The sequence below is a fragment of the Myodes glareolus genome, chromosome 7, assembly GCF_982192425.1.
Source record: "Myodes glareolus chromosome 7, mMyoGla1.1, whole genome shotgun sequence".
Lineage (NCBI taxonomy): Eukaryota > Metazoa > Chordata > Mammalia > Rodentia > Cricetidae > Myodes > Myodes glareolus.
Genome location: NC_142032.1, coordinates 54,706,504 through 54,733,840, shown reverse-complemented (window position 1 = coordinate 54,733,840; position 27,337 = coordinate 54,706,504). Strand labels below are relative to the sequence as shown.

Sequence of the window (27,337 nt, the reverse complement as noted above, 5' to 3'; positions counted from 1 at the left end):
ACAGTTCCAGAGGCCTAAGCAAGCTCTGTTCTGGGCTCAAGGCTCCCTTGCCCGGGACAGGGGTCTCTGGCTCCAACTTAAGGCTACCCTTCAATTTTCCTGCTCCTCAAGCTGCTCCCTTTTCCCAATGATGGCCCAGACAGAACTTTTAATTAAAAAAAAAATAATTTATTGTCAACAAAGGCAATATATACAATTGGATAAAAGATGCAACAGGACAATAGGAGAAGGGGTGGTAAAGGGAGCCCTCGGCAGGGATGAGGCGGTTAAGAGGTAATGGAGGCCTCCTCCTGAAGGAGCCAGAAGTGGGGGAGGAGAGGTGTCCCCCGAGGTAGTGGGACTCAGTTCAAACCCCATCATGACCACCTCTGCATAAGGCACTGTGCCAGGGGAGAATGGTGGGAGCTGACAGGAAAGAGGTGTGGGGTCAGAGGGTGAGTCAGCAAAGGATTGGGGAAGGTGTTCTCCACAGGCCCAATGCCATATCACCCAATAGCCTAAGCCACCTCTGTCTAATTCAGGATTGTCCAGGGGCAGGCATTTTCTAGTGCCCCAATGTGACAGTGATGTCACTTCTCCTTCCACATTTTCCTGGCACCTGGTTTTAAAACTCAATCAGGTGGCTGGCTGGGCAGATCTGAGATTTAAGCCAAAGGGGGATACTGCCTCCTCTCTCCCACCTTTCCTTCCTCCCACCTCTCCCTCCCCAGGAAAGTAAAAACTCATACCCCATTTCCTGCCTCTGGTTGTCCCTTAACAGTGGCACTGGACTCTGGCAGAACAGTGGGCCAGTCTGAGTTGTCACCTGTTCCCACCCCCTTGGTACCCTGGGGATGCTTGGACCAGTCCTGTAAGAGGCGGACGGCTGGCGGCTCCTCCATCCGAACACGAATAACCTGGAGATCCAGTGTCCCACGAAGCCCCGGAGGGGGAGCTGGGAAGGGATGGGAGCAGAGAGTACAGTCAGGGCCTTCCAATGGTCCCCAAAACTGCAAACCACAGACTACCAGGGTTTCTCATTTCCATAGCCCACAGTCTTGTCCTGGGGAAGTCCAAGAAAAAGCATAAAGCTGACTCTTGATTGACCAGCAATGACTAGTCTCACAGCCCTTAGGCATAGGGCAAGCATAGAATATAGCTTTCTCCTTGTGTACTTGGCATGTGGGTTCACAATGCCATGATGCCAATTTCTAACTTCAAGACTGCACACAAAAGTGATATGGTGAGGAACACACCCATTGACTCCATGGAGTATGGGAATAACATACAAAGGACATCACAGACACCCTGGGTTAATGCTCCAGCTTTGCTCTGCAGCGTTCATCCAGGCTCCACATCCCTGGAGTTGACAGCTGTCACAGAGTCAGGTGTCTTGGCACGAGGGTACTGGGAATAGCAATGCCAGGCCTCCAGATAGGACAAGGCAGAAAACAAAAAAATGTCCTTGACTTGGGCCCACACACATGATATTATATGGCAAAGCAATCTCACTCTAGAGAGACAGAGGCAGGTCAACCAAGAGGTCAAGGTCATTTTCAAATCCTACTGTATGAGACTGCCCTGCTCCACAAAAGCTGAGCACATGCCTTGCCTGTAATACCAGCATTTGGGAAGCAGAAGCAGGTGGAACTTAGTTCAAGGCCAGCCTGATCTACAGTGTGAGTTGCAGGACAGCCAGGGCTACTAAGAAAAAACAAACCAAAACCCCCCAAAAAGGAAATGGTAATCAAACTGTGCTAATTATGTACTTAAATATATCCAGTAAATTTTCTTCCTCCCAGGAATTCTTTTCTGTATAATTAAAGCAGGTATGATTTTGCTGATTTTTGCTTGAGTTTAAAATTATGCAAGAGCATACAAGCTAGGCCTGGTGGCCCATAACTTTAATCCTAGCACTCAGGAAGTAGAGGCAGGTGGATCTCTGTGAATTTGAGGCCAGCCAGTCTACACTACAGTAAGTTCCATGACAGTCAGGTCTATGTATAAACTCTATTTAAAAAACAAAAAAGAGCTGAGACTATAGCAAGCTCAGTGGTGGAGCATGAAAACTCTAGGCCCTGGGTTCAATTCACATATAGAGAGATTCATCAAACCAGTGTGGACCACACACATGCTCATAACCCCAGCCCATAAGAAGGTAGAGCAGGAAGATCATAACCCAAAGTTCAAGGCCTGCCTGGGCAACTGAATGAGACTCTGTCTCACAATAAAAAGTAAACAGAGCTGGCATTAGTTCAGTGGCAGAACACTAAGATGAGTTGAGCATCTTATCTGCAGTAAGCAGAAATTTCTTCATATCTCTGCAGGAAAAGTTAAGGCAACATTAGGTCAGAGTAGTGGTAGTTGACAGAAGAGTAAACTGAGGTTTGCAGACGGACTGATGTAGGGTTGAGAGACAGAAGAGGGTAACTGATGGTTTGGCTACAGCAAACCAAAGGTAGCAGTTTACTAGAGAAAGGGAAGCATCTCCTGGCAACCCACCCCCAGGTTTCTCTGTGTAGCTCTGGCTGTCCTAGAACTCACTCTGCAGACCAGGCTGCCCTCAAACTCAGATATCCAACTGCCTCTGCCTTTCAAATAATGGGGTTAAAGGTGTGCCCAACCACAAGAGAAATGGTGTCTGAAACAAACTTTTCTGAGGTAAGAAACCCTGCATCAAAAAAAAAAAAAATCTGTTGGGGTTTTGTTTTGGTTGAGATAAGGTCTTGCTATGTAGCCTTGGCTGCCCTGGAACTTGCTACGTAGATCAGGCTGGTCACAAACTCCACAAAGTCACTGCAGTCTGCCACCTCTGCCTCTTGAGTGCTAGGGTTTGTTTTGTTTTTTTGAGACAGGATCTCACTATATATCCTCTGCCAACAACTTTAATTGACCAAGTAGAGGTAATGCCTGGCTACCAGTAGGGAGTTTGGAACCAAAGGGAGAGAGAGGGCCAGGCTGGAACCACACAGATGTCATTTCCTAGATACATATAAACAATGCTGCACCTAAAGTGTTACGACCACTGGGACCATCACGGGGCTAACAAGCTTACATTCTAGAATGGGGACGACAGACAATAATATGATGTGTTACCAACTGTAGGACATGAGAAATGTCAGGTATGATGACGTGTATCTGTAAACCTGGCACTTGGGAAGAAGAGGATGAAGGTCTACAAGGCTACATAGTCTGTTTCAGATTAACTCAAAGGATGAAAATGGAGGTCAAACTGTGTGCTTTAACCTTATGGCAGTCAACAGGCGTTGGTAAAGAAAAAGCTTCAGTTTGTTATGGATAAAATATGAGCCCAGCAGACTCCAGAGACAAAGGCAAAAGGCAGGTTTGCAAGCAAAGATTCCATCTTGGGAATAAATGGACATAGTCAGAAGGAAGAAGGGGGTCAGGAAAAGAGAAATAGCAGCTTTGTGTGGGATGACAGAAGATGTGGAGTGCTCCCGCAATGGGAGAAGAGGTAATCCCTGCTAGGGGCTTCCCCTGAGAGGAGAGGAGGTAGACTTGGGTGGGAGGGCTTGCATAACAATATCCTCAAAGATAGAAACATTCTATCCTGCAGGGAAGCAGCTCAAGCAGGAAGGTAAACAACTCACAAAACCTTCAGGAAGTCCGGGAAACTGATCAGATTCACTAAGCCCCTCCCTGCAAGAGTAAACAATAAAAGCTGAGCTGTAAAATCAGGCTGCCAGACAGGTAGAGCTTTAAAGAGGAGAAAAGCTGCCTGAGGCCAGACCACTTGCCTGGAGAAGCAGAAACCAATGCTATCTGGAAGAGGTTTGGCCCCAAAGAGGCACCTGGAAAGGACATCTTTAACCTGTTGAACTGCCTGGAAGCAGTGTGCTCCAGGTTCAGTTTTGAAAGTAACATGTTTGCCATGCTGGGGTGGGCTCTGATGATACAATGATCTTTGAGTCATTTCTGCTCCTGTAAGTCACCCCTCATTCATATGCCTATAAATAACCCCAATAAAACTCACTGGTTAACCAAATTGAACATAAGTGGTCTCCATATTTTGGTATGTAGTCAGTTCCCTAACGGGAACAAACATGTACGTGGCTTGCAACACCAAGAAAAGTTGTCACACAACAGGTCCGAGTACCAAGCTTGCAGCTAGATGTCTGATGGGCCTGGTGGACGGACAACAAACTCTAGCCTGCTGGGTGAGAGACCCTAGCCAAGAAACTTTACATGCCCAGGGTCTAGCTCTGTCCCCTAACCCTTTACTTTTGTATTGTCGGGGATAAAAATCTTTGTAGGATGCAGCAGTTTATGCTTATAATCTTAGCCTGAAGGGGCTGAGGCAGGAAAACTGAGAGATCAAGGCTAGCCTAGGCTGCTTAATGACTCTGAAAAAAACAAACTAGTGCTGGAGACATTTAGTAGATAAAAGCACTGGCTATTCTTGCAAAGGACTCAGGTTCAATTCCCAGCATATACATGGTGACTCACAACCATCTATAACCTGCAGGGTTTTAAAACCTTCTTCTGGCCTCTGCAAGTCCAGGCACGCAGGTGATGTACAGACTTACATGCAGCCCAAACAACACTACATATTGGGGTTTTTGACACAAGCTAAACAAGTGTTCCACACTAGCAACTCAAATTTCCTTATTTTCTGGTTTTTCATCATAATAACTATTATTATTGGGAGGAGAGCTATAGATGATGTGAGGCTGCAAGTGTCAGAGTTGGGCTGAGGACAACTTTTAGAGTTGGTGCTCTCCTATAGTGGGATCTGAGTATCAAACTCAGGTCATCTGGTTTCTACAAGTGTTTTTATCCTCTGAGCTGTCTCTCCAGTCCCTCCCTGGCTTTTCTTTTGACATGTGGTCTAATTACTTTCCACAGGCTGACATCAGGCACCTGAGTTCAAAAGCAGTGTCTGGGACTATAGGTGTGCACCATTACAATGCTTGATTCAGTTTTCCCCTCAATAAAACAAAGTCATAAGGTTTACTTCCCATGCTCTACTTTCATGAGCAAGACATGAGGAAAAGCTCAGAACTTAGTTAAGGGTCCAGGAGCTGGAGACGCCTTAAGTCTTAATCTGAGTTAAGCACTGACTCTTCCAAGTGACAAGGAAGTAAAAGATCAAATGGTAGAAATAAAAGGTCAGTAAAGCAAAGCCTGATGGATGGAGACCAGAATCCTAAAGCAACAGAAAGTACACTGGGTACTGGTACTAAGTCTGCTGATGTGAGTTCAATCTCAGGCCCCCACACAGTGGAAGGAGAAAACAGATTCCTGCAGGTTGTTCTCTGACCTCTCTGCACCATGGCATGTGCCCTCCCATGAGTAAAATAAACAATTAAAAAAAAGCTTAAGCAAACAAACGAAGGAAGGAAGGGAAGGCAAGTTAGGAGGGGTGATTATCAGTGGTGACCAGCTTCCTGGGTCAGTACTTGGGAAGCAGAGGCAGCAGGATAGAGTTAAATGCCAACCTTGGCTAAACAGTTTTGAGGCCAGCCTGGGCTATAGACTGTTAAAAAAAAAAAACCCAAAAAACAAAAACAAAACAACAAAAACAAAACAAAAGCCAGGCATTGTACTTTTTTGGGTTTTAGCTTTTATAATATGTTTTTACTCTATAACCTAGGTTGACTGCCAACCTGCAGCAATCCTCCTTGTTAAGTCTCAAGCAAATGGCTGAGGTGCCTATTTATCAAAGTGGACCTGGCCACCAGGCTCTCCCAGTATCCTCCAGTCCCTACCTGTTACAGGGTATGGTTGGCATATCCCATTATTCCCCCAGCTGCCTCCATTCCCTATACAGGGAAACCATTTCGGCTACTCCTCCCTTATTACCTTCTACTCTTTGGCTGCTGCACCTGGCTCTCCTCTCGCCTCCCCACCTCTCATCATGTGGTTGAGGGGCTAATTCACTCTGGACTTTCCCAAATGCCTCTGGTTCTGCTCTCCCTATTATCTACAATAAACTTTCTCCTCTACCATACCTAGGAGCTGACACGTCCTTCTTTTTCTTTTTGGTTTTTCGAGACAGAGTTTCTTTGTAGCTTTTTGGAGCCTGTCCTGGAACTAACTCTTGTAGACCGGGCTGGCCAGAAATTCAGAGAGATCTGCCTGCCTCTGCCTCCCGAGTGCTGGGATTAAAGGCGTTCGCCACTTTTTTATTTTTTTTATTCACTCCTGTCTCAGATTTCCAAGTGTTGGATTATGCTTGGTTTATACGGAAACAAATGAATTACATACAAAAGCTCCTCAGTCAGTGGGACAGGTTATAAACACAAGCTGTCAACAAAAGTTCACTAAGCTTTCTGGACTGTGGAATATCTATCTGATGTTCATCACCTGTCTATGGTGCCCCACACCTGTTTAAATGGCTGAGTACCTCACTTGGACCCTATATCACCACTGTGAGTTGAGTTCTTCCGGCGCTCCAGCTGGAACTAGCCTCACGGACGAAGTTGGGCACCAAGCTTTCGGAGGCCTAGTACAACTTAATGACCACCTCGAGAGATGCTCAGCACAGGGGCCAGCATCCTCAGCATTCAAATCCCCCCATCCTTGGCCTTCTCTTGGGAGCCTAAACATTGAGCACCTCCACCCTGGGCTCTGACTGGGATCTAGGGACTCAGCTTCCTTGATAGCCCCTCCCAGGAAGGCTCACCTGAAGAGGGACTTTCTGGCTGAGGCAGGCCCTCTGCTGCTCCTTTGCTGACTTTAGAAGGGTCCTTACTGTCTGTGGTCCTGAGCTGCGTGTGGGAGAAGAGCTGGAGGACAAAGCCAGGAGGGAAGCTGCCATCAGTGAAGTGTCGGACTTCGGCTGGTGCTGCGAACGTCTCTGTGGGTGACTCAGGAGATGGGGGGTCTGGAAGAAGGCCAAGAAGAACTGTGAGTAGAGGAGGCAAGAACCAAAAGGCCTTAAGCTTCAGCCGAACTGCATGCAGATGCCCTTTGCCTGTCATGGACTTCTTCATGGACTCCATGCTACAGTGCTACAGTCAGGCCCAACACCCCTAGATCCCCTCACCTGGGTCAGGGTCCAAGTTTTTGGTCATATGCCTGCTTCTCTTCTTCCTAGGAGGCTCCTCCTCAGAGGACTCCTTCCATCTCTGACCACGGGCCTTTTTATTTCCTGGCTCTGTGACAGGGGCAACTGCAAAAGGAAAAACCTTAGCACTTTAAGGCTACTATACCTGAACTCTGTAACCTCAGGCTCCTGAGAACACATGCCCACCCCAGCCCATAGAACAGGATCTCCTCTGTTGACTGACCAGGCAGTTCAAGAGGGCGGAGTCCTCTGGGCCGGAGTCTCTTAGGGAGGGATGGGTTGTCCTCGGAGTCCAAGAGGACCACAATCTCTGCTGGCATCCTGGCAGGGTCCGAGTTGGAGTTGGGGTCTGGATGGCCATCCTGGCCTGCCTCTGAGGGGGCAAAAGCCCACTGAGCTCCAGGGCCCCTACAGGCCCCACTTTTCCCTCAGCCCTCACCCTCACTACCTAGGCTGGGCAGGGATGGCTGGTCAACTTGGATGTCTTGAAGAAGGGCCACCCCTTCGCTCCAGGCTTCCAAGATGTTGCTCTTCTCAGAGGGGCTCAGGTCCAGGGTATGCGGATGCTGCTCCAGGATGTGTGTGCGAGCAGTGTCTGCTGATGGGGACCGGATCTCAGCCCCACACACCATGCACAGTGCCCGTCCACTGCCTCCTGGGCTGTTCCCCACTAGGAACTCCTGTTCCCATGGCACTTGCTGCTTGGGCTCCTCACAGCCTTCGACACCTGCTTCCAGCAGGTTAGGCCTAGGTGGCGGCGTCTTTTCCTGTTGGGTTACTGCAGAAAGGGGAAAGTGCTGTGAAGACGCCAGGAGCACATCAGTGTGGGGTGGGTGAGGGGTTCCTGTGCAGTGCTCCACCTCCCCACCAGATCCTACCAGAGCAGCATGAAACACACAGCCAGGGTGCCTGGTATTGCACCTTCACCTTTATATTACCTCACATCTAGTCATGAGTACCCTTCCACATGTTTCTGGGGCTACCCGGCACCCTATGTCTGCCGTGACCTCCCTGATCACCTGGCAGATATCATTCCAGTGAGATTTTTAGGTTTCCTCACCCACTAGCCAACTGTACCCATATCTGATGTGTAGGTCACAATGCACACTTCAGTCTCAAATAGTCCAAGCTGACCTCAAGTTTCCTACATAGCTGAAGATAATTTTTAACCCCTGATCTTTTTGCTTCCACCTCCTTAGTGCAGCATGCACCACCATGCCTGTTATTTAAAGTGTTAGGGATCAAACCTAGGGCTGCTCCATGCATGCTAGGCAAGCACTAAGATATAGTTCTAGCCTTCTCCCTTTGAAGTATTAATTTAAGTATGTATAATAGGGGGACACATGTGCCAAGGAGTACACGTGGAGGCCCAAGGACAACCCTGTGGGATGAAGTTCTGTCCTTCCACCTTTATATGGATTCCAGCAATACAACTCAGGGCCATGCTTAGTTACCCAGGCTGGCCTTGAACATGCAGTTCTCCTGTTTTGGCCTCCTGAATAGGTAGATTTATAGGGTTTTACAACCAGATTCGGTGTTTTAGTTCCTCTAGTTTGCTTTTTGTTTTATGTTATGATAAGCACCAAAATCAAAGCAACTTGAGGAAGAGAGGGATTACAGGTTACAGTATATCATGAAAATAGCCAAAGTAGGAAGGATTAAAGTAAGAGTTTAAAGAGTAATATTGCTTGAAAACTTGCTCCCTCAGCCAGGCAGTGGTGGTGCATGCCCTTAATCACAGCACTTGGGAGGCAGAGGCAGGCAGAATGGCCAGGGCTACAGAGAAACACTGTCTTGAAAAATCAAAAAAGCTAGCAAGCAAACAAGCAAGCCAGGCCCCCTGTAGCTTGTTCAGCTTGTTTTCTTATATAGCCTAGGCCTACCAGCCTAGGGATGGTGCCACCCACAGTGGGCTGGACCCTCCCTCCCATATCAATCAAGACAATTTCCAACAGACATTGCCCACAAGCCAATCTGAAGGAAGTAATCATCTGCCATTCTCTCTTTAAAGGTGACTCTAAAAACTGAACAGTTCCACTCACCCCTTCATGCTTTCAAAATCAGTCTCATACGGGATGAGTTTTACACACTGTCATGTTCAGTTTTCAGATTGAGATGCAGCTTCTGCCCCCACTGGACCACCAGATTTTGAGTGCTGACCCTGAGGAAATACTTCTCACAAAATTTAATCTCAGTGATGCCATGTTGGTCTTTAGTAATTACTGCTGATTCCTTCAGCACCAGGTAACCAACATCCATTGTACCAGTAAAACTTAGGTTTCATTTGCAGATTCTTAAAATTGAAATAAATCATACAAACTGTCCAGATAAGAGTCTACTTCCTGCCACTGGTGTGGTGGCACACATCTAACCCCAAGACTCAGGAGGCAGAGGCAGGTGAATCTGAATTCAAGGCCAGTCTGATCTACGGAGTAAGTTACAGGACAGCCAGGAGTATACAGAGAAACCGTGTCTCAGAAAAGGAAAAAAAAAAAAAAAAAGCAAAAAGTCAGGCAGTGGTGGCACACACCTTTAATCCCAGCACTCGAGAGGCAGAGGCAAGGCAAATCTCTGTGAGTCTGAGGTCAGCCTGGTCTACACAGTGAGTTCCAGGGCAGGCTCCAAAGCTACACAGAGCATCCCTGTCTCAAATAAACAGAAAAACGTAAGTTTTTACTTCCCCCAAACCCTTGATCAGTGGCATTTCTCTCAACTCCTGCACCAAGACAGGGTTTCCCTGAGTAGACTTGGCTGTCCTAGAATGCTGTGGAATAATCCTTCTGTACACTGTGAAGATGTATTATTCTCACTGGTTAATAAAAAACTGACTGGCCAGTAGCCAGGCAGGAAGTATAGGCAGGACAACCAAACTAAGGATACTGGGATGAAAAGGGTGGAGTCAGGAGTCATAAGCAGACACAGAGAGAAGCAACAAGATGGACATGCCATTCTGAGAAAAGATACCAAGCCACGTGGCAAAGCATAGATAAGAAATATGGGTTAACTGAAAATTTAAGAGTTAGCTAGTGACAAGCATGAGCTATTGGTCAAGCATTTATAATTAACATTAAGCCTCAGTGTTTATTTGGGAGCTGCTGGAGCTGGCATTCCAATGTGGGGCTAGAATTTCCAAACACAAAAGTGGAGTCAAGAACAGCTTCTTGGTAACTGCCTTTTCCTGGCAAACTCTATTTGCTAGCAGTAAGCAGAGGCAAGGCTCCTTTAAGAGACTGTTTCCTGGATCAGTGCTAGCAGCAAACACAGCACAGTTCCCCAGCACTTGGGAGGCAGAGGCAGGCAGAAGATCTCTGTGAGTTCAAGGTCAGTCTGGTCTACATAGTGAGGTCTAGGACAGGCTCCAAAGATACACAGAGAAACCCTGTCCCAAACGGGAAAAAAGGGGGGGTGGAGAGGCTGCTACCAAACACTTAGGTGGGGATTATGAACTGCAGATGGTGCACTACTTGGTGACAGCATGAATCCAAAAACTCCCAGAGTTGGGGCAATAAATATGGCTCTCATGCACACTCAGAGAACCAAGCAGACCAGATGGAACCAGTCACCAAAACAGAGGCAGAGGTCCTAGCCATGCCACTTAGCAGTTTAAAGGCTCATGCAGTCAGAAAGATTATAGATATGCAAAAAGAGAAATTCAGATGAAGAAAACCTCTAAACAGGTTACAGTATGTTTAAAAATATATATAGGCTTGGGAGGAAAAAGAGAAAGTGTAGACAGTCATAAAAAAGTAATACCTAGTTTTACTTTTAGTTTTAAAATAAAGTTTTTTGTTTTTCTTTTTTGAGATAGGTTTCTCTGTAGCTTTGGCACCCGTCACTCTGTAGACCAGGCTAGCCTTGAACTCAGAGATCTGCCTGTCTCTTCCTCCTGAGTTCTGGGATAAAAGTGTGTGCCACTACCACCTGGCCTAAAATAAACTTCTTAGAAAGTGAGTAAAGTAATATAAAATTAAAAAAAAGCCATGTAAAGATGGGGAATACACAGACTCTGGATCCTGTATGTTACTGTGTTGTCTTTAAATTCTTTGGCTGCCCAGGGACACTGGATTATAAAAACTACTAGTTTAAACCAACTTACATATTTTAAAAATATCTTGACTTCAAAATTTAAGTCAAGGGCTAGAGAGATGGCTCATAGGTTAAGAGCAATCACTGGCTGCTCTTTCAGAGGTCCTGAGTTCAATTCCCAGCATCTACATGGTAGCTCATAACCATTTGTAATGAGATCTGGTGCCCTCTGGTTCTGGCATGCAAGCATAAATGTAAGCATAACTGTATACATAAAAATAAATACATCTTTAAAACAAAAACAAAATTAAGTCAAAAGGTACGTTGCTTTGAGGGAGAAGTTATGCTTTTATTTCATGGAAAAGGAGAAGCTATGGATCCACTCCAGGTTAAAGAAAATCAGGTTTGATTAAAGAAAATTCCCCACAAATTCTTTTTTTCTTTTATCAATTATATTTATTTTTATTTTATAAACATTGGTGTTTTTCCTGCAGGAATGTCTGCCTGTGAGAATCAGATCCCTTGGAACAGGTATTACAGTTGTGAGATGTGAAGTGGATGCTGGGAATTGAACCCAGGTCCTTTGGAAGAGTAGCCAGTGTTCTTAACCACTGAGCCATCTCTTCAGCCTCTCCCTGAAAATTCTGACAACAGACATAAACCTACAAAAATTACAAAACATGTAACATACATTTTATCTGTCAAATATAAAACAAAAGATCATCTTAGACTAACTTGTGTACAACACATAGTCTATGCTCGTATTAATACAAAAATGGTATGTTACCTTTAAAAGGTTATGTATTTTCAGAACATTAAGACCAGACACCAATAAAAATAGATGGCTCAGGTGATACAGTTCCTCAAAATGTTTTTTACAGTCTCAATATCCTACATCCAAGACAGCTTCAAAGCCGCTGGCTGAGATAGTCCAATCTCTCAAATTACTCCAGCTTTGATCAAACAATTATATTGACTTTGTCAAGGTTCCTCCAAAGACAACAATGCCCACAGAAGTCTAGACAATGATGCTCACAAACCCAAAACACTGGTTATGAATGTGTTATTATTTAAGGAGGTTGGTTACAAATGTTATTTGTTATAGTATAAAAAAAAGGTTAAACAAAAAAATTAAATTAAAAGATATCTTCCTAAGGGAAAAAAAGAGGAATGTGATATAGGAAGAATGGAAAAAGGGCAGGTTATTGAATCTAAATAAGAAAACATACCCTATTTATCTCAAAATATTTTTGGATTTTGGTTTATTGACAGAAAATTATTTTTCCTATACTTATATGTATGTTTCTACTCTTGTTTGGGGTATTGTGCTTTTGCAACTCATTTAAAAATGTAACATATAATTCAAAAATACAGACTGATAGTTATCTGTAATAGTCAAACTTATACTCATGTTAGGTATGTTTTCAAGGGTCATGCACAGATATATTTAGGTAGATGGCCTTCAAACACATCAAAGACCTACAGAATATGGCATTTAATGTTCAATAACTTAAAGCTTTTCATGACAGTGAGACACATCTGGCCAGAGCTGGATACCCCAAAGTTACAGAAGAACCTAGGGTAACTGTGCGGGCAAGCCTGATATCCTGTTGTTAGGTAACATTTCACTCCTCTGGGGTCTTTGACAGAGTTGACAACTAGACAGTCATAGTTAAAGTTTTCCATAAGTTATAATAAAATGTAAATTAGGTATAAAACGAGTCACAAAGATAAGATAAATAATAGAGTATTTTCTCTAAATATGACAAATACAAAAATGGGCTGAATATTGTAACTGTAATTCTTACTGTTTTGTTAGTTTCACTATGTCAAGGTTAAAACCTTTTTAATAAGACAAAAAGGGGACATGCTGTGGAACAATTCTGTACACTGTGAATATGTATTATTGTCACTGGTTAATGAAGAACTGACTGGCCAGTAGCCAGGCAGGACAACCAAACTAAGGATACTGGGATGAAGAAGGATGGAGTCAGAGGAGTAGTGACCACACACAGAGAGAACTCACTGCTTAAGTGCTGCAAACTCCATTGTGGTGGGTATTTAAAAAAAAAAAAAAGCTTAGACAACAGTAAGCCTGTCTGGGCCATGGAAGGACCAAACCATCCGCCAGGTGGGTGTGGAGTTTAAACCCACGTAGACGCCAGTGGTGTGGGAGAATTATCTGTATTCTGTCAATCATGTATTTTAATAAAACCCTGATTGACCAGGCAGGAAGTATAGGCGGGAAAACCAGACAGGAAGTAGAGGTGATGCAATGAGGCCAGGAGAATTCTGGGAAGCAGGAAGGTTCCTCTGCCATTCCTGCCCAGACCACTGAACAGGCAACATGTGAGCTGACAGCTGAAAAAGGTACCAAGCCACCTGGCTAACATAGATCAGAATAATGGGTTAATATAAGCTATAAGAGTTAACAAGAAGCCTGAGCTAATGGGCCAATCAGCTTTATAACTTATAGAGATCTCTGATTTTCTCTGGGACTTGCCGGCTGTAGGGTACCAGGCGGGGACAGATACCAAGAAGCTGGCCCTCATGTTACACGCCAGGTGTTGAGGTTGTGGGGGAAATGAGATAGTCATTTCTTGAGTCCTCCGCTTGACCCTTGAATAACATGTCCAAAGGGGCAGCTGGCGGCAAAAAAGCAAGAGGGAGGAGAACACGCTGGGTTCACTTGCACGTATATAGTATATGAGGCCATGCCCCAGTAGGTGGGTAATTACAAACTACTACTGCCTACAGCACCTCTTTCCTGATGGCACCAGGATTAACCACAGTAATATATATTCTTTTTTGAGGGTGAGGATTCTAAATTTGGTTATTTTATTGTTACCAAAAAACTGGCATGCAAGGAACAGCTACCCTGCTTGCTTCTCTACAGGTTGAGGACTCTCCCAAAGGTCAATCTGTCTCTCACAACAAGCCTTCCTTTTCCAGGGTGCTCCCAAAGTATTTGCAATGATGGTCACGCCCCCTTTGGCTTGTGTTACTGGCTTTCTGTATATGAGAACTAAAAGCTCCCACAGAGTAGAAACCCTCTGTTCAGCATCAGCCTGGTACTTTTCTGCCAAGTGCCTGTAATCCCTGGGTACTGTAACCATCTCTATATTAACTGGATTCCGACATTTACCTGGGGCTTTAGGAAAAGGTAACATCTAGAATAGTCTAGGTCCTAGAACCTTTCTCCTATGTGACAGGACACCCTAGTTTCAACTGGCCTTCTTCCCCCCATTCTCCTAAACCAGAACTTGTGACCCAACAGCAATTCTTTTACTCAGTCAATCACCTTCCACTCACATTTTACCACTCACATTTAGGACACTTAATTAATTAGTGACTTTTACCACTCACATTTAGGACACTGCTTGTCCTCTTTGATTCTCTTACTTAACTTGCCTGCTCCTACTCAATCACTCTGAAAACTATTTTCTCAACCTCCTTCAGAAGCTGCAATCTACCAGGTGACTATGCCACCTCCCCCCTGCTTTTTTCCTCCAGAGCACAGTACAGCACCAGCCCTTGATAGATTTCTCTTTTATGTCTAAACCTCAAGAACAACAACAGTACGAAGTATCAAGGACAAGGGACTGGCTGCCCTTTGGCCCCGTTTGGCCTCCTCCTTCGGATAATTCTCACCTGGTTGCCTGCTGACAACTCCCGTATTTTATTTATTTCAGCATTATTGGAGACTGACTGTAGGGTTGCATACTTGTACTTGTTATTTAGCAGATGAGCTACCAACAAGCTCTATATCCAGCTATTTTTTTTTTTACTTTTTGAGACAAGTCCAGGATGTTCAAGTATTTGTGATCCTCCTGCATCAGCCTCCTGAGTAGCTCAGATTACAAGCTTGATTATCTGACCTGGCAACACATATATACCCATGGGACAAGAATTCTAGGTGTAGACATCCAAATGCTTAATCACTCTGCTAGAGCCTGTAAGAGACAATGTGAATGCAACCATATTCAAAGACCTATCCTAATCTTCCAACAAGTCTACACCTCATCCCTGTCTGTCTCAGTAAACTGATAATCCTTCCACTTTCAGAGAACAAAATTGTGGGTAGCTTGAATGACAATGGCCCAAAAGACTCATGTATAAGAATGCTTAATCCAGTTAGTGGAACAGTTTGGGAAGGATCAGGAGGTGTGGCATTCCTTGTTAGAGGTGCTGGGTCACTGGGGGTGGGGCTTCGAGGTTTCAAATACTCTATGCCATTCCCAGTTAGCACATTATACTCTTTCTCTCAGGGTCTCCCAGGTAAGCTCCTGTGTACTCTCTCTGCCCTGTGCTTGTGGATCAGGTATAAGCTCTCAGCTACTGCTTGAGCACCATGCTTTCCTACCTGCATGGATTCTAAGCTCCTAATTAAGTACCCCCCCACCAGCTTTCCTGTGTAACCTTGGCTATACTGGAACTCGCTCAATAGATCAGGCTAGTCTTGAATTCATTCAGAGATCTTCCAGCCTATCCTCTGCCTCCCAAGTGCTGGGTATATGCCAACAAGTCCCACAAACAAGTTGTCTTGTCTTTATCACAAAAGTCACTAAGACAAAACAAAAACAAACCAAATTAAACTCTTTTCTTTATAAAAACACTGTCTCACTATAGCTCTGGTTGGCCTGCAACTCACTAAGTAGACTAGGATAACCTGAAACTTGGCGGTCAGCCTGCCTCTGCCTCCAGAGTGGTAGAATTAAAGGGGTACAGCACCATGCTGAGCCCAAACAACAAAACTTTAAACTCATCTACTTTCTAAGACTTCTTCCTTCTGTTCTTTTTTGTAACTGTTATTTTTGTTTTTCAAGACAGGGTTTCTCTCTGTAGTGCTAGTATTAAAGGTGTGCACCACTACCCAGCTCTGTTTGTTCTGTTTTGAAGAGACACTTTTCCTAACCACTTGACAGAAACAAAATTCTTACTATACCCCCACTTTTCTATTCCACTTTCGTGTTCCCTAAAAAACCCTGATGGCTGGGCCAGGGAGATGGCTGGATTGGTAAAAGTTCTTGCTGCCAGACCCTTATGAGCCAATTCAGTCCCACATGGTGGAAGAACTGACTCTCAAAAGTTGTCCTGACCTCTTCATGCATGCTGTGACACACAAACCAAGTAAAAAAGAACTCATTGCCAGCTAACACACTATAGTTCAATTTTCCTGTTGGCTGCCACTGGGATGTATTTTCTAGAGCAGGGTTTCATTGACCCTGCTCACCACTGTTACGTTTCTCCCAACCCCCACCCCACCTGAAGCAACGCTTGGCATATAGTTGCCCAATAAATAAATACAGTTGAATGAATGAACCTCTGTAGTTGTCTGTTTCCTTCTAACAGTGATGAGGCCACTCTGGTAGAAATGTTGAGTGGATTAACAGCGAGCCTTTGACAACAGCAGAGCAAGCACTCCATAGACCAGCACACGCAGAAAATAACCTGCAACCTGCGTGATGCAAACACTGAGAGGAATGTGCCCTTTATTTCTCGAATTTTCTAATCCTCCCTTCTTGAAAAGGGAGGGGCGCAGAAATCATTAAGAAGCAGGACGAAGGACTTAGTTCTCAATCTCTTTTGGCTATAGTCTTGCTTAAGGGAAACAGGTATTCCTCAAGAAAATATTTGCAATTTCATGACTTCATTTAAACTACAACAATGACTGATAGCCTTGCACAAAGGTAGTTCTTTGTTTTCTCCTTTGGACCAAATAAGCAGGGGAAGAGAAATGGAGAAGGGGAGGGGTGAGCGAGTTATTTCCAATTGTCCCTCAAATACCTCCTTTGGTGACTAATCTCCATGTAGATGGCTTAGTACTACCCCCCAATCAAGTCCCGCTTTTGTCAAACTGGGTGCTGCTTGCAGTTCCATTCAACGGCGGGGTTCTGGAACTGACACCTGTGGCTCCTGTGAGAGAAGGCCTGGGATGGGGTCGGGCGGACTCTACCTGGCAGGGCTTTTAAAATGCTCCCCTCGGGAGTTTAGCAGTCGCGCTAGCCTTCGCCACAGTTATCGCTTCGGCGACCAGCCTGGGGCCTAGAGGCCTGGTCGCCCCTCGGCCTAGGACGCAGTCAGGCCGAAACGGGGAGCCGGCAGCGGCGCACAAACCACGGTCCTGGGAATCCGGCCTTTAAACTGGGCCCGAGATGGCACAAGGAACCGGAAGACCCGAAGCGCTCTTTTGGTGTGGATGGAAGCCTCCAGACCCTGAGCGGGGGAGGGGAGCGGAGGAAGGGGCTCCGAGAGAGGCCTGGGATTCCAAACCCCGGTGGGGGAGGAGCGAGGGCGCGCGCCCGCCGTGGACCCCACCAGGAAAGGCCCAGACCGCGCCTGGGGACCAGGGAATGGGAACCGGTGGCCGAGCCCCTTGTCGCCATGCTGAAGTGAGGTTCACCTCCCCCCCCTACCTCGGAGCATCGGCTCGGGCCGCGGGATCACGGCAACCACCACGGCCTCTTCATCGTCCTCTCCTTCCTCACACTTGAGCGTCACCTCGAAGCAGTCGAGCGCCGCGGCTCCTTCTGCTCTCAGTGCCATGGCGAGGCGGAGAAAGGCGACCCGATAGCGGAGGACGGGCACGCAGGCCTCGGCGCGCCGCCAGTGGCGGCCGCCTCCCGCCCCGGACCACGCAGGGCCCGCGAATCGTCTAGTTCAGCCGCCCGGCCGGCCGCCCACCCGGCCAGCCACAGCCTTCAGCTAGTCACGACCCCGGGCGGGGAGGGCTCGATCCGGGGCCCCCGACCCCGCCGCTCCCTTTTATGGAGGCTCATTGTCAGCGTCCGTCCGGCAGCCCCGCCTCCTGGCCCGGATGGCCAATCACGCGAGGGCCCACCCCCAGCTCCGCCCCAGGCACGCGCCGGCCAGAAACGGGACCGGCGCGCGGACTTGCTGCTCGCTTCTGGCCCTGAGAGGCCTGGAGTCGCCGAGTCGTCCCCGGAAGGGGCGTCCGCAGCCGTGGGGACCCAGCAGGGCAGCCCCACCTGCCGCTGGCGGAGAGGGCGCTGCGGGGCGGCTCCGGCATCTCGCTTGTTGGCTTTCCCTCGACTGGCCGCTTGGAAGGCATTCCAACGAAAAAAGAGCGGCAGGGGTGTTGGGAGGACCTCGGCTCAGAATATCCTGCAGACAGCATCTCTTTTAATTTTCTTTGCGCCTTGTTTCTTTTTACTAGTTTATACGCTCGCGGGGTGGGGTGGGGGAATCATTTTGGATCCTCCTAAACAAAGATTCTAGATGATGAAGAGTACTGGAGTGGCGTGTGGGCGTGTGTAAACCCTATCCCAGTGGATATCATTTTCGCTTTTTAAAAAACGTGAGTCCAGTGAGTGTGGCCTTTTCCCAGGACACAGAAAATCCCTTGGGAACCTCCAAGACGGGGATGCGGTTGCCATGGCACTGCTGCCTGGCATTCGTGCCCTGAGTGGAGGCTGTTACAATGGATGCTTACTCTTCTACGGAACAGCCCATCAACTTCCTCCCCAGCCCTCACCAACACCCCCCTCTCTACACACACACACTAGATTTCAGCTGAAAAACTGTAAAAATGTCTGGCTCTAAAAATTCCAATTTAAAACTAAAATCAGCCTAGAAACAGTAATCCGGGATGATCTAGAAGACTAGGAAATAGGAGAAGAGAAATGTTTTCTTTCAATATTTTTTGTGTGTGTTTCTTGGGCATGCCCAGCACTCCCCACTGTATCTCCAGCCTTCGTTTTGTTGAGATAATGAGTTGCTTTGTTGACAGCCTATCCTGGAGCTTTCTGTAACCCTAGCTACCTTGGAACTGTACCTCTTCCCTCAGTTTCCCTATTGTTAGGATCAAAGTGTCCTGGCAGGGTGTTGGTGGCTCACATCTTTAATCCCAGCACTCCAGAGGATGAGGAAGGAGGATCTCTGGAGTTGGAAGGCCAGCCTGATATACAGAGTGAGCTCCAGAACAGCCAGAAGTCTCAAAAGACAAAACAAAACAGGAAACTTAGTGAAATCTAAGACTGCATAGAGATTCTGTCTCAAAAAACAAAGCAAAGGCTGAAGAGATGGTTCAGTGGTTAAAAACATCGGCTATTCTTTCCAAAGTCCTAAGTTCAATTCCCAAGAACCACATGGTGGCTCACAACCATCTATGATGGGATCCTATTCCCTCTTCTGGCAATGCAGATAGAGCACTCATATACATAAATAGGGTTTTGTCTTTTTTTTTTTTTTTTTTTTTTTGAGACAGGGTTTCTCTGTAACCCTGGCTGTCTTGAAACTCACTTTGCAGACCAGGTTGGCCTTGAATCCTGAAATCTGCCTGCCTTTGCCTCCCAAGTACTGGGACTAATTTTTGTTACAATTACTGCCTGTTACAAGTTTTAAACTTTTTATTTGCTTTTAAGTTTACTGATTTTTAAGATTTTTAAACCACACACCCAATGGCCTTACATATCCTGAGATAAAGGAATTTACATTTCAACAAAAACTTGAAAGATTCATTTCATTTCTTTTTCCCCTCTCTTTGCTCCCCCTAGCCCGTCCCAGCTATCCTCCCATGAGTCCCTCCTATGGCTCTCAATTTGATAGCCTCTTTTTCTTATTATTGTTACATGCATATAGATATATGTGTATGCACAAATATACACGTCAACACGTATATACATAAACACAACCAGCTGGGTATGCTTTGTTGCTGATGTGTATATGGTTTCAAGGCTGACCACTTTGATAGCAGCTTGGGTTACATGAGCTTCTACCTCAAGAAATTTCTAAAAAAATGAGATGGGTGTAGTGGTGCAGGCTTTTAATCCCCGTACTCAGGAGGTAGAGCAAGTGAATCTCTGTGAGTTTGAGATTTGATCAGCCTAGTCTACATAGTGAGTTCCATGATAGCCAGGGCTACATAGAGAATACCTCACCAGGAGGTGGTGGCACATGCCTTTAATCCCAGCACTTGGGAGGCAGAGGCAGGCGGATCTCTGTGAGTTCAAGGCCAGCCTGGTCCACAAGAGCTAGTTCCAGGACAGGCTCCAGAGAAACCTTGTCTCAAAAATCAAAAAAAGAAAAAGAAAAAAAAGGGGGGTGCTGGAGAGATAGCTCAGAGGTTAAGAGCACTGACTGCTCTTCCAGAGGTCCCAAGTTCAATTCCCAGCAACCACCATGGTTCCTCACAGCAATCTATGATGAGATGTGGTGCTCTCTTCTGGCCTGCAGGCTACATGGAGGTAGAATGTTGGATACATAATAATAAATAAACATTAAAAAAAAGAAAGAAAAAATTATCTGGTAGTGATCAGGCATGGTATCCCATGCCTTTAATCCCAGAATTTGGAAGGCAGAGGCAACTGGATTTAAAAAAAAAAAAAGAGAGAGAGAGAGAGTACCTGTCTCCAAAAAGAAAAATACAAAACAAAATACTGGAAAGGACTGGAGAGGTGGCTCAGCAGTTGAGGTATTGGTCACTCTCACAGATGACTGGAGTTCAGTTTCCAGCACCCACATGGTAGCTCATAACCATCCATAACTCCAGGTCCAGGGTATCTGATGCCTTCCCTGGCCTCCTCAGGCAAAACATACATAAAATAAATATAGTGATATTTTATGTATGTTTTAATAAAGTTTGCCTGAATATCAGAGTGCAAAGCTAGCCACACTAGTTAGCCATAGAGGCCAGGCAGTGGTGGCACACACCTTTAATCCCAGCAGCTGCACTAGTTAGTCACAGAGGTCAGGCAGTGGTGGTGCATGCCTTTAATCCCAGCACTAGAGAGGAAGGGGAGACAGGAGGAGACAGGAGCTCAAGGTCTCAGTCTGTGGTCAGTCTGCAGTCGCTTACTACAAGATCTCCCAGTCTTGGTAGAGGTAAGACATCTCTAGAGTTTGACTGTTTTGCTTTTCTGATCTTCAGTTTGAAACCCTGGGTTTTTATTAGTGGTGCTACATAAATCTAAACATTACTTAAAGAAACAAGGGAATTGGGGGAGAGAAAAGAAATCATGTGTCATAGTTTAACAGCAGTTTTTTCTTAGGAATAAATACATACTAGTCCTTCTTGTTTGGTTTTTGTTTTGTTTTGTTTTGATTTGATTTTTTGGTTTTTGACACAGGCTTCTCTGTGTAGTCCTGGCTGTCCTTGAACTCACTTTGTAGACCAGGATGGCCTCGAACTCAGAGGTCCACCTGTCTCTGCTTCCTGGGTGCTGGGATTAAAGGCGTGTGCCACTACCACCTGGCTTAGTTGTTCCTCTTGTAATTTATAATGTTCCAGATTTAATAGAGCATGGTTGTTGCGAAAGCAGGAATCGCTAGTTCTGTTTGACTCTTCATAATATTACATTGTCTCTTGGAAACTTGAAAGATTTTGGGGGGATTTATTCATTTTATATGAATGAGAGTTTTGCCTACATATACATATGTGTGTGCCTGGTGCCAATGGTGTCATAAGAGGGCAGTTCCAGGGGATTGTAAGTCACCATGTGGGGAGCTGGGACTTGAACCCTGATCCTTTGAAAAATCAACAAGTATGTTCTAAATTCCTGGATCACCCATCTCTCGGATCGGATCCTCTTGGCAACTTTAAATCACTGTCCAGAGAATAGCAGAGTATATACCATTAGTTCTAACACATTTGTTTTTTGTTTGTTTGGTTTTGGTTTTTTGAGACAGGGTTTCTCTGTAGCTTTTGGAGCCTATCCTGGAACTAGCTCTTGTAGACCAGGCTGGCTTCAAACTCATAGAGATCTGGCTGCCTCTGCCTCCTGAGTGCTGGGATTAAAGGTGTGCGCCACCACCACCCAGCTAAGAGATTTGTTTTGTTTTGTTTGAGACGGGTTTTCTCTGTAGCCCTGGCTGTCCTAGAACTTGCTCTGTAGACCAGGCTGGCCTTAAACTCACAGATATCCACCTGCCTCCACCTCTGGAGTGTTGGGGTTAAAGGAATGTGCCTCCAACTACTTAGCTAATTCCAGCACCTCCTTCTTCTCCTTCTGCTTCTTCTTCCTTCTTCTTTCTTCTTTTCTTCTTTTTTGATTTTTCGAGACAGGGTTTCTCTGAAACTTTGGAATCTGTCCTGGAACTAGCTCTTGTTGACCAAACTGACCTCGAACTCAAAGAGATCTGCCTGCCTCTGCCTCCTAAGTGCTGGAATTAAAGCCGTGCGCCACCACCACCCGGCTGCACATTCTTGAAGAAACCAAATTGAATAGCATGAACATCACAGAGGGGAAACTCAAGCCCATCTTGTACCGAGCTGTGACCACTACTGTGTGTTATGATATGCTGGCGGGTCTGTCACCTGGGTACCCTGTCCCTTTAAGAGCAAGCCCTGCCCTCTCCCAACCCCTCCCTTTCCGCAGGGGGAAGCAGATATCCCGCCCCCTCCGGTGTTCAGAGTGCGAGTGCTCTCCCTCCCTCCCTCCCTCCCTCCCTCCCTCCCTCCCTCCCTCCCTCCCTCCCTCCCTCCCTCCCTCTCTCCCTCTCTTTTCCCCTTCTCTCTCCCCCTTTCTCCTCTCTCCCCCTCTCCCTCCTCTTTCTTCTCTCTCTTTCTCCCTCCCTCCCTCCTCCTCCCCCTCCTCTCCCTCTTTCTATCTCCATTCCTCTTTAAAAGAGGTGGCTGCTGCCTCTTCTCTCCCCCCTCCCCCTTGCCTGTTTTTTTTTCTCCCTCTCCCTCTCCTTCTCCCTTTCCCTCTCCCTCTCCCCCTTCCCTTCCATAACCCAATAATAAACTCTGTACTCACCCTGCATGATGTATCTGTCTGTCTCTCACCCGCCGTGGTCTCCCATCCACAAAGGCTTCGTGTGACCACTGCCCGTCATGGAACTGCTACCAGTCGTTAAACCGCTGACCCTTGTGGAACCGCTGCCCCTCGTGGAACCGCTGCCCCTCGTGGAACTGGCCTTCCCCACTTATATCTTTAAAAAAAAGTAACGCTAAGTACTCCGTGCTGAGCGAGAATACCCCAAAGAAATGGGAATTCCCACTGTTGATTTCTGCCACTGTGATTGGGGCGGAGCCTCGTCAGAAAGCCTAGTCTTTTTCACTTCAGGAATTTGTTCTTGGAATGTGAGTCCTCCTAGCTGGGGCAGGAGGGACAGGGTAGAGATGAAGAGGGTGGCGAATCGCCTTTGTTCCAGCAATGACTGACTCCAGGTCTAAGCACATCAGTGTGTGCTTAGCTGAGGCCAAAGCTGGAATGAAACATTTCTTTGAGCATAGTTTTTATTGTTGATATTTCAGTCACCTGCTGAAGATCTTAAGTTGATTCATCAAGGGAAGGGGTGGGACATCACACTTAACGTAAGTGTGTACTGCAATTTCTAATTAGTCTTAATAATAAAAATCCAGAGTCAGATTGGGGGTCAAAGCTGAAAGATCAGAAAAGCAAGCAGCCAGCCACTAGAGAGTTCTCACCTCTACCAATGCTCAGACAAAATGGGCCAGATCCTGTCTCTATGAAACCTCAGACTGAACGGGTTATCCTGTCTCTAGGAATCCTTAGATCGCATCCCGAGCTCCTGTTTCCTCCTGCTTTATAGTCCTCTCTCTGTCCAACCTATGACTTCCCATTGCCAACTCCCTAGTGCTGGGATTAAAGATGTGAGCTGCCACCACTTGACTGTTTCTCTTGTAGATTGGTTCAGTCTCCTATAGTCCAGGGTGGCCTTGAACTCACAGAGATCTGTCTGGCTCTGTCTCCTGAGTGCTGGGATTAAAGGTGTGCACCACCACTGCCCGGCCTTTATGGCTAACTAGTGTGTTGCCTCCACACTCTAACTTCAGGCAAGTTTTGTTTGTTAAGGCACAAACAAAACATCACCACAGTAGTGACTTCAACCAGAGCCATATGGCTTACTTTGTGGCTCAGGTCTGTAGCCCTAGTTACTTGGGTGAAATTTTCTTCTGCTGAAGCATGTCAAAGATATTTGGACTGAGTGGCTGGAGAGAGGGCTCAGCTACGAAGAGACCTTGCTGCTTTTCCAAAGGAATCTGGTTCAGTTCCCAGTACTCATACAATGGCTCACAACTATTTGCAATTCTAGTTCCAGGAGGTATGACACCTTCTTCTAACCACCTCAGGCATCAGACACTCATGGTATGCAGACAGAACACCTATACACTATTTTTTTTAAATTAAGAAAACAGTCTGGAGAGACAGCTGAGCAGTTAAGAGTACTTACTGATCTTTCTGAAGACTGGGTTCGATTCCCAGCACTCACTTGGCAGCTCACAACCGTCTGTGACTCAAATTCCAGGGGATCTCACATCCTCTTCTGCCATCTGTGGACACCAAACCCTGACCTATCTTAGTGGCACACACTTTTAATCCCAGCTGTCAGGAGACAGAGGCAAGTGGATTTCTATGAGTCTACAGAGTGAGTTCCAGGCTAGCCAGGAACACAGGGTTATAGGTTACACACTAAGAGGCTCTCTCTCTCTCTCTCTCTCTCTCTCTCTCTCTGTCAAAAAGAAAAAAAGAATGAAAGACATCAGTCTTTCAAGAAGTCAAGAAGATGACTTCCTAGGTAAAGGTGCTTATATCAGCCCAATAATTTCAGTTCCATTCCTGTGGAAGGAGATAACCAATTCCCAAAAGGTGGACTCTGACCTGAATGCCCCCCTACAAATGCACACACACACACACACACACACACACACACACACACAATTAAAAAGAAATTGAATATGACTGAATATCAAGAAATAAATATTATTAATAAATTGAATGGTGGGCTTATAGCAATTTTTACACTTTAAGTTTTTTTTTTTCACAGTCTGATTATTTTTATGATTAGACCTCATTTACTTGTTTATTTTGAGATGGGGTCCTGTTATAGAGTCCAGGCTTTATACAAGGCAATCCTCCTGTGATAGCCTCCCAAGTGCTAGGATTTGCACAACTGTGTCTAACTAGTTTAGACTGTGTTTGTTTGTTTGTTTGTTTGTTTGTTTGTTTTGGGCGATGCTGGGTCTAAAACCACCAGGCCCCAAACATGTTAGGGAAGTATTTGTCCCTGAGTTACAGTTCAACATTAAAACAACTCTATACTTTTCTCTTTTTTTCTGTTTTTCTTTTTCTTTTTCCTTTCTTTTCTTTTCTTTTCTTTTCTTTCTTTCTTTCTTTCTTTCTTTCTTTCTTTCTTTTTTTCTCTTTTTTTTGAGATAAGGTTTCTCTGTGTAGCCCTGGCTGTTCTAGAACTCACTCTGTAGACCAGGTTGGCCTTGAACTCACAGAGATCCTCTGCCTCTGCCTCCTGAGTGTTGGGAATAAAGGCCTGTACCACCATGCCTTGCCTGGCTCTCTCCTTTTACCGTGTGGTCCTGCAGATGGAATTCAGGGCATCCGGCTTGATAGTACGTCTGTTTACCTATAGAGCCAACTTGCTGGGCCTATTACCATTTGGAAAATTTACTTTCATTTTCCAAAGACTTATTTATTTATTTTTAAAGATATATCTCTTTTTTTAATTAAATTAATTTATTTATTATGTATACAGTGCTCTGTCTGCATGTATTCCTGCAGGGCAGAAGAGGGTACCAAATCTCATTACAGATGGTTGTGAGCCACCATGTGGTTGCTGGGAATTAAAATCAGGACCTTTGGAAGAGCAGGCAGAGCTCTTAACCAATAAGCCATCTCTCCAGCCCAAGAGTTATTTATTTTTATGCACACAAATATTTGCCAGCATTTATGTATGTGCACCATGTGTGTGCCAAGTACCCCTCTGAGGCCAGAAGAGGGTGACAGATCTCTTGGAAGTGGGATTGTGAGTCACCATGTATGTGCTGTGAACTGAACCCAGGTTCTCTTCAAATGTAGTCATATTTTGTTTGTGTTTTAATAAATAAAGCTTACCTGAAGATCAGAGTGCAGAGCTAAGCTACTAGAGGCCAGACAGTGGTGGCACACACTGTTAATCCCAGGACTCAGGGGGACAGAGGCAGAGGAATCTGTTAGTTCAAGACATCCTGGGCTACACAAAATTGATCCAGTCTAAAAGAGAAACAGCTCACACAAAGGTGATCCCAGCACTTGGGATCACAAGTCTTTATTCTTAGCACTAGGGAAGTTGAGACAGGAGTGATATGACTGGGCAGAGAGAGGAATATAAGGTGGGGGGAGACAGGAGCTCATTGTAGTCTGAGGAACAGTGCAGTCTGAGGAAGCAATCAGTCTAAAGAAATCTAAGGATTCAGTCTGAGGACAGGATCTCCTATTTGGTCTGAGCATTAGTAGAGGTAAGAACTCTAGTGACTGACCTATCTGCTTCTCTGATCCTTCATCTTTTACCCTGATAATACCAATTAGAATTAGTGTTATGCCTGGCATCCAACTTTTGGGGTACAAATTCATGACAAAACGTTTACCTGTGACTTTGCAGCCACCAGCATAGGCTGGAGCTGAACATGGCCAGAGTCACTGCCCCACTGGCTAGGTTTTCCTTTATTCTCTCCTCGTGGACTTTCCCGGGACCCCCTTCTCAGGCTGCTGCCAAACTAGGTCGCTGCCTGGAAATCCAGTCAGGCTTCTACTGTCCTACACAGCAGCCATCAGCCTCACACCGCGTCATCATTGTGGGCAGATCTGGGAGAAGAGTGGGAATTCTTAAAGGAGGAATTAGTTAAAGGACAGAGTTTTTCCCACATTAAAAAATGGTAAACCCAATTACAATAGAGAAAGTTAGGTCTCTATACAATCATGCAATGCACAATTTAAAAATGAAACAATTAAATGAAGGGGTAATCAACTTAACTGGAATTGACAAAATGTTAATTATCCTTTTGATAATCGTTGTTGTCATTTTGATAAATCTTGGTTTAGCTCTTAAAAAGTTGTTTGGTATTAGCCCCAAGATACAAGCCTTAGAAAAAATTAATAAAACAAATCATAGAAATATTCAAACCCAGACAGAGAAATTGCATTCTAAGGTTAGAGAAGAACAGCCTAAGGTTTTCAAGCAACCAACCATAATATATCCAGTATACTTACAGAATCTGCCAAATGATAGAAGCTTTGTAAGAGCTAATTGGACTCCTGTGGCAATGTTAGATTTAAGGAGACTCAAGGAAGTGTTAGTCTCATATGGCATGCATTCGCCATTTGTCAAGCAGATGTTAAACTCATGGTCAACTTGTAATGGAACCATCCCTCAAAACTGGGGAGGCTTGGAGCCTGGTCGACAATTGCAGTGAAGGACTGGTGGAAAGATGAGGCTAAGACCATTACACAATGGAATAGAGCTAGAAGTATGGAAATCGCCCAAGATCAACTTCTTGGAAAAGGAGATTATGCTAATATAGAAAGGCAATCTCTATATGATGGT

At 45.5% G+C, this 27,337-nt stretch overlaps 1 protein-coding gene across 3 annotated transcripts; it reads right to left on the bottom strand.

The window, feature by feature from the left end:
* Nucleotides 1-146: 146 nt before the first annotated feature.
* Nucleotides 147-22,884, bottom strand: Spindoc (spindlin interactor and repressor of chromatin binding). Of its 3 annotated transcripts, none has more exons than XM_085693581.2 (6): nucleotides 22,753-22,884; nucleotides 7,458-7,787; nucleotides 7,233-7,382; nucleotides 6,989-7,114; nucleotides 6,626-6,826; nucleotides 147-934 (listed from the first exon to the last, which is right to left on the bottom strand). In XM_085693581.2, exons 1-6 carry the CDS (start codon nucleotides 22,757-22,759, stop codon nucleotides 723-725), a joined length of 1,026 nt encoding a protein of 341 aa, XP_085549707.1. In that variant the 5' UTR covers nucleotides 22,760-22,884; the 3' UTR covers nucleotides 147-722. The 3 variants fall into 3 exon arrangements, with proteins under 3 accessions (XP_085549707.1, XP_048313881.1, XP_048313880.1); XM_048457924.3 differs by lacking the exon at nucleotides 22,753-22,884 and adding an exon at nucleotides 17,452-17,814 and having other exon boundaries at nucleotides 147-896; XM_048457923.3 differs by lacking the exon at nucleotides 22,753-22,884 and adding an exon at nucleotides 17,452-17,812.
* Nucleotides 22,885-27,337: the final 4,453 nt, after the last annotated feature.

Excerpts from the sequence above, each read along its gene's own strand:
- Spindoc (XM_048457923.3), bottom strand. The coding sequence starts at position 17,581 with ATGGCACTGAGAGCAGAAGGAGCCGCGGCGCTCGACTGCTTCGAGGTG. Across the intron at positions 6,827-6,988 it reads AAACTTGGACCCTGACCCAG|ACCCCCCATCTCCTGAGTCA; the intron begins GTGAGGGGATCT and ends GCCTTCTTCCAG. Across the intron at positions 935-6,625 it reads GCCAGAAAGTCCCTCTTCAG|CTCCCCCTCCGGGGCTTCGT; the intron begins GTGAGCCTTCCT and ends ATCCCTTCCCAG.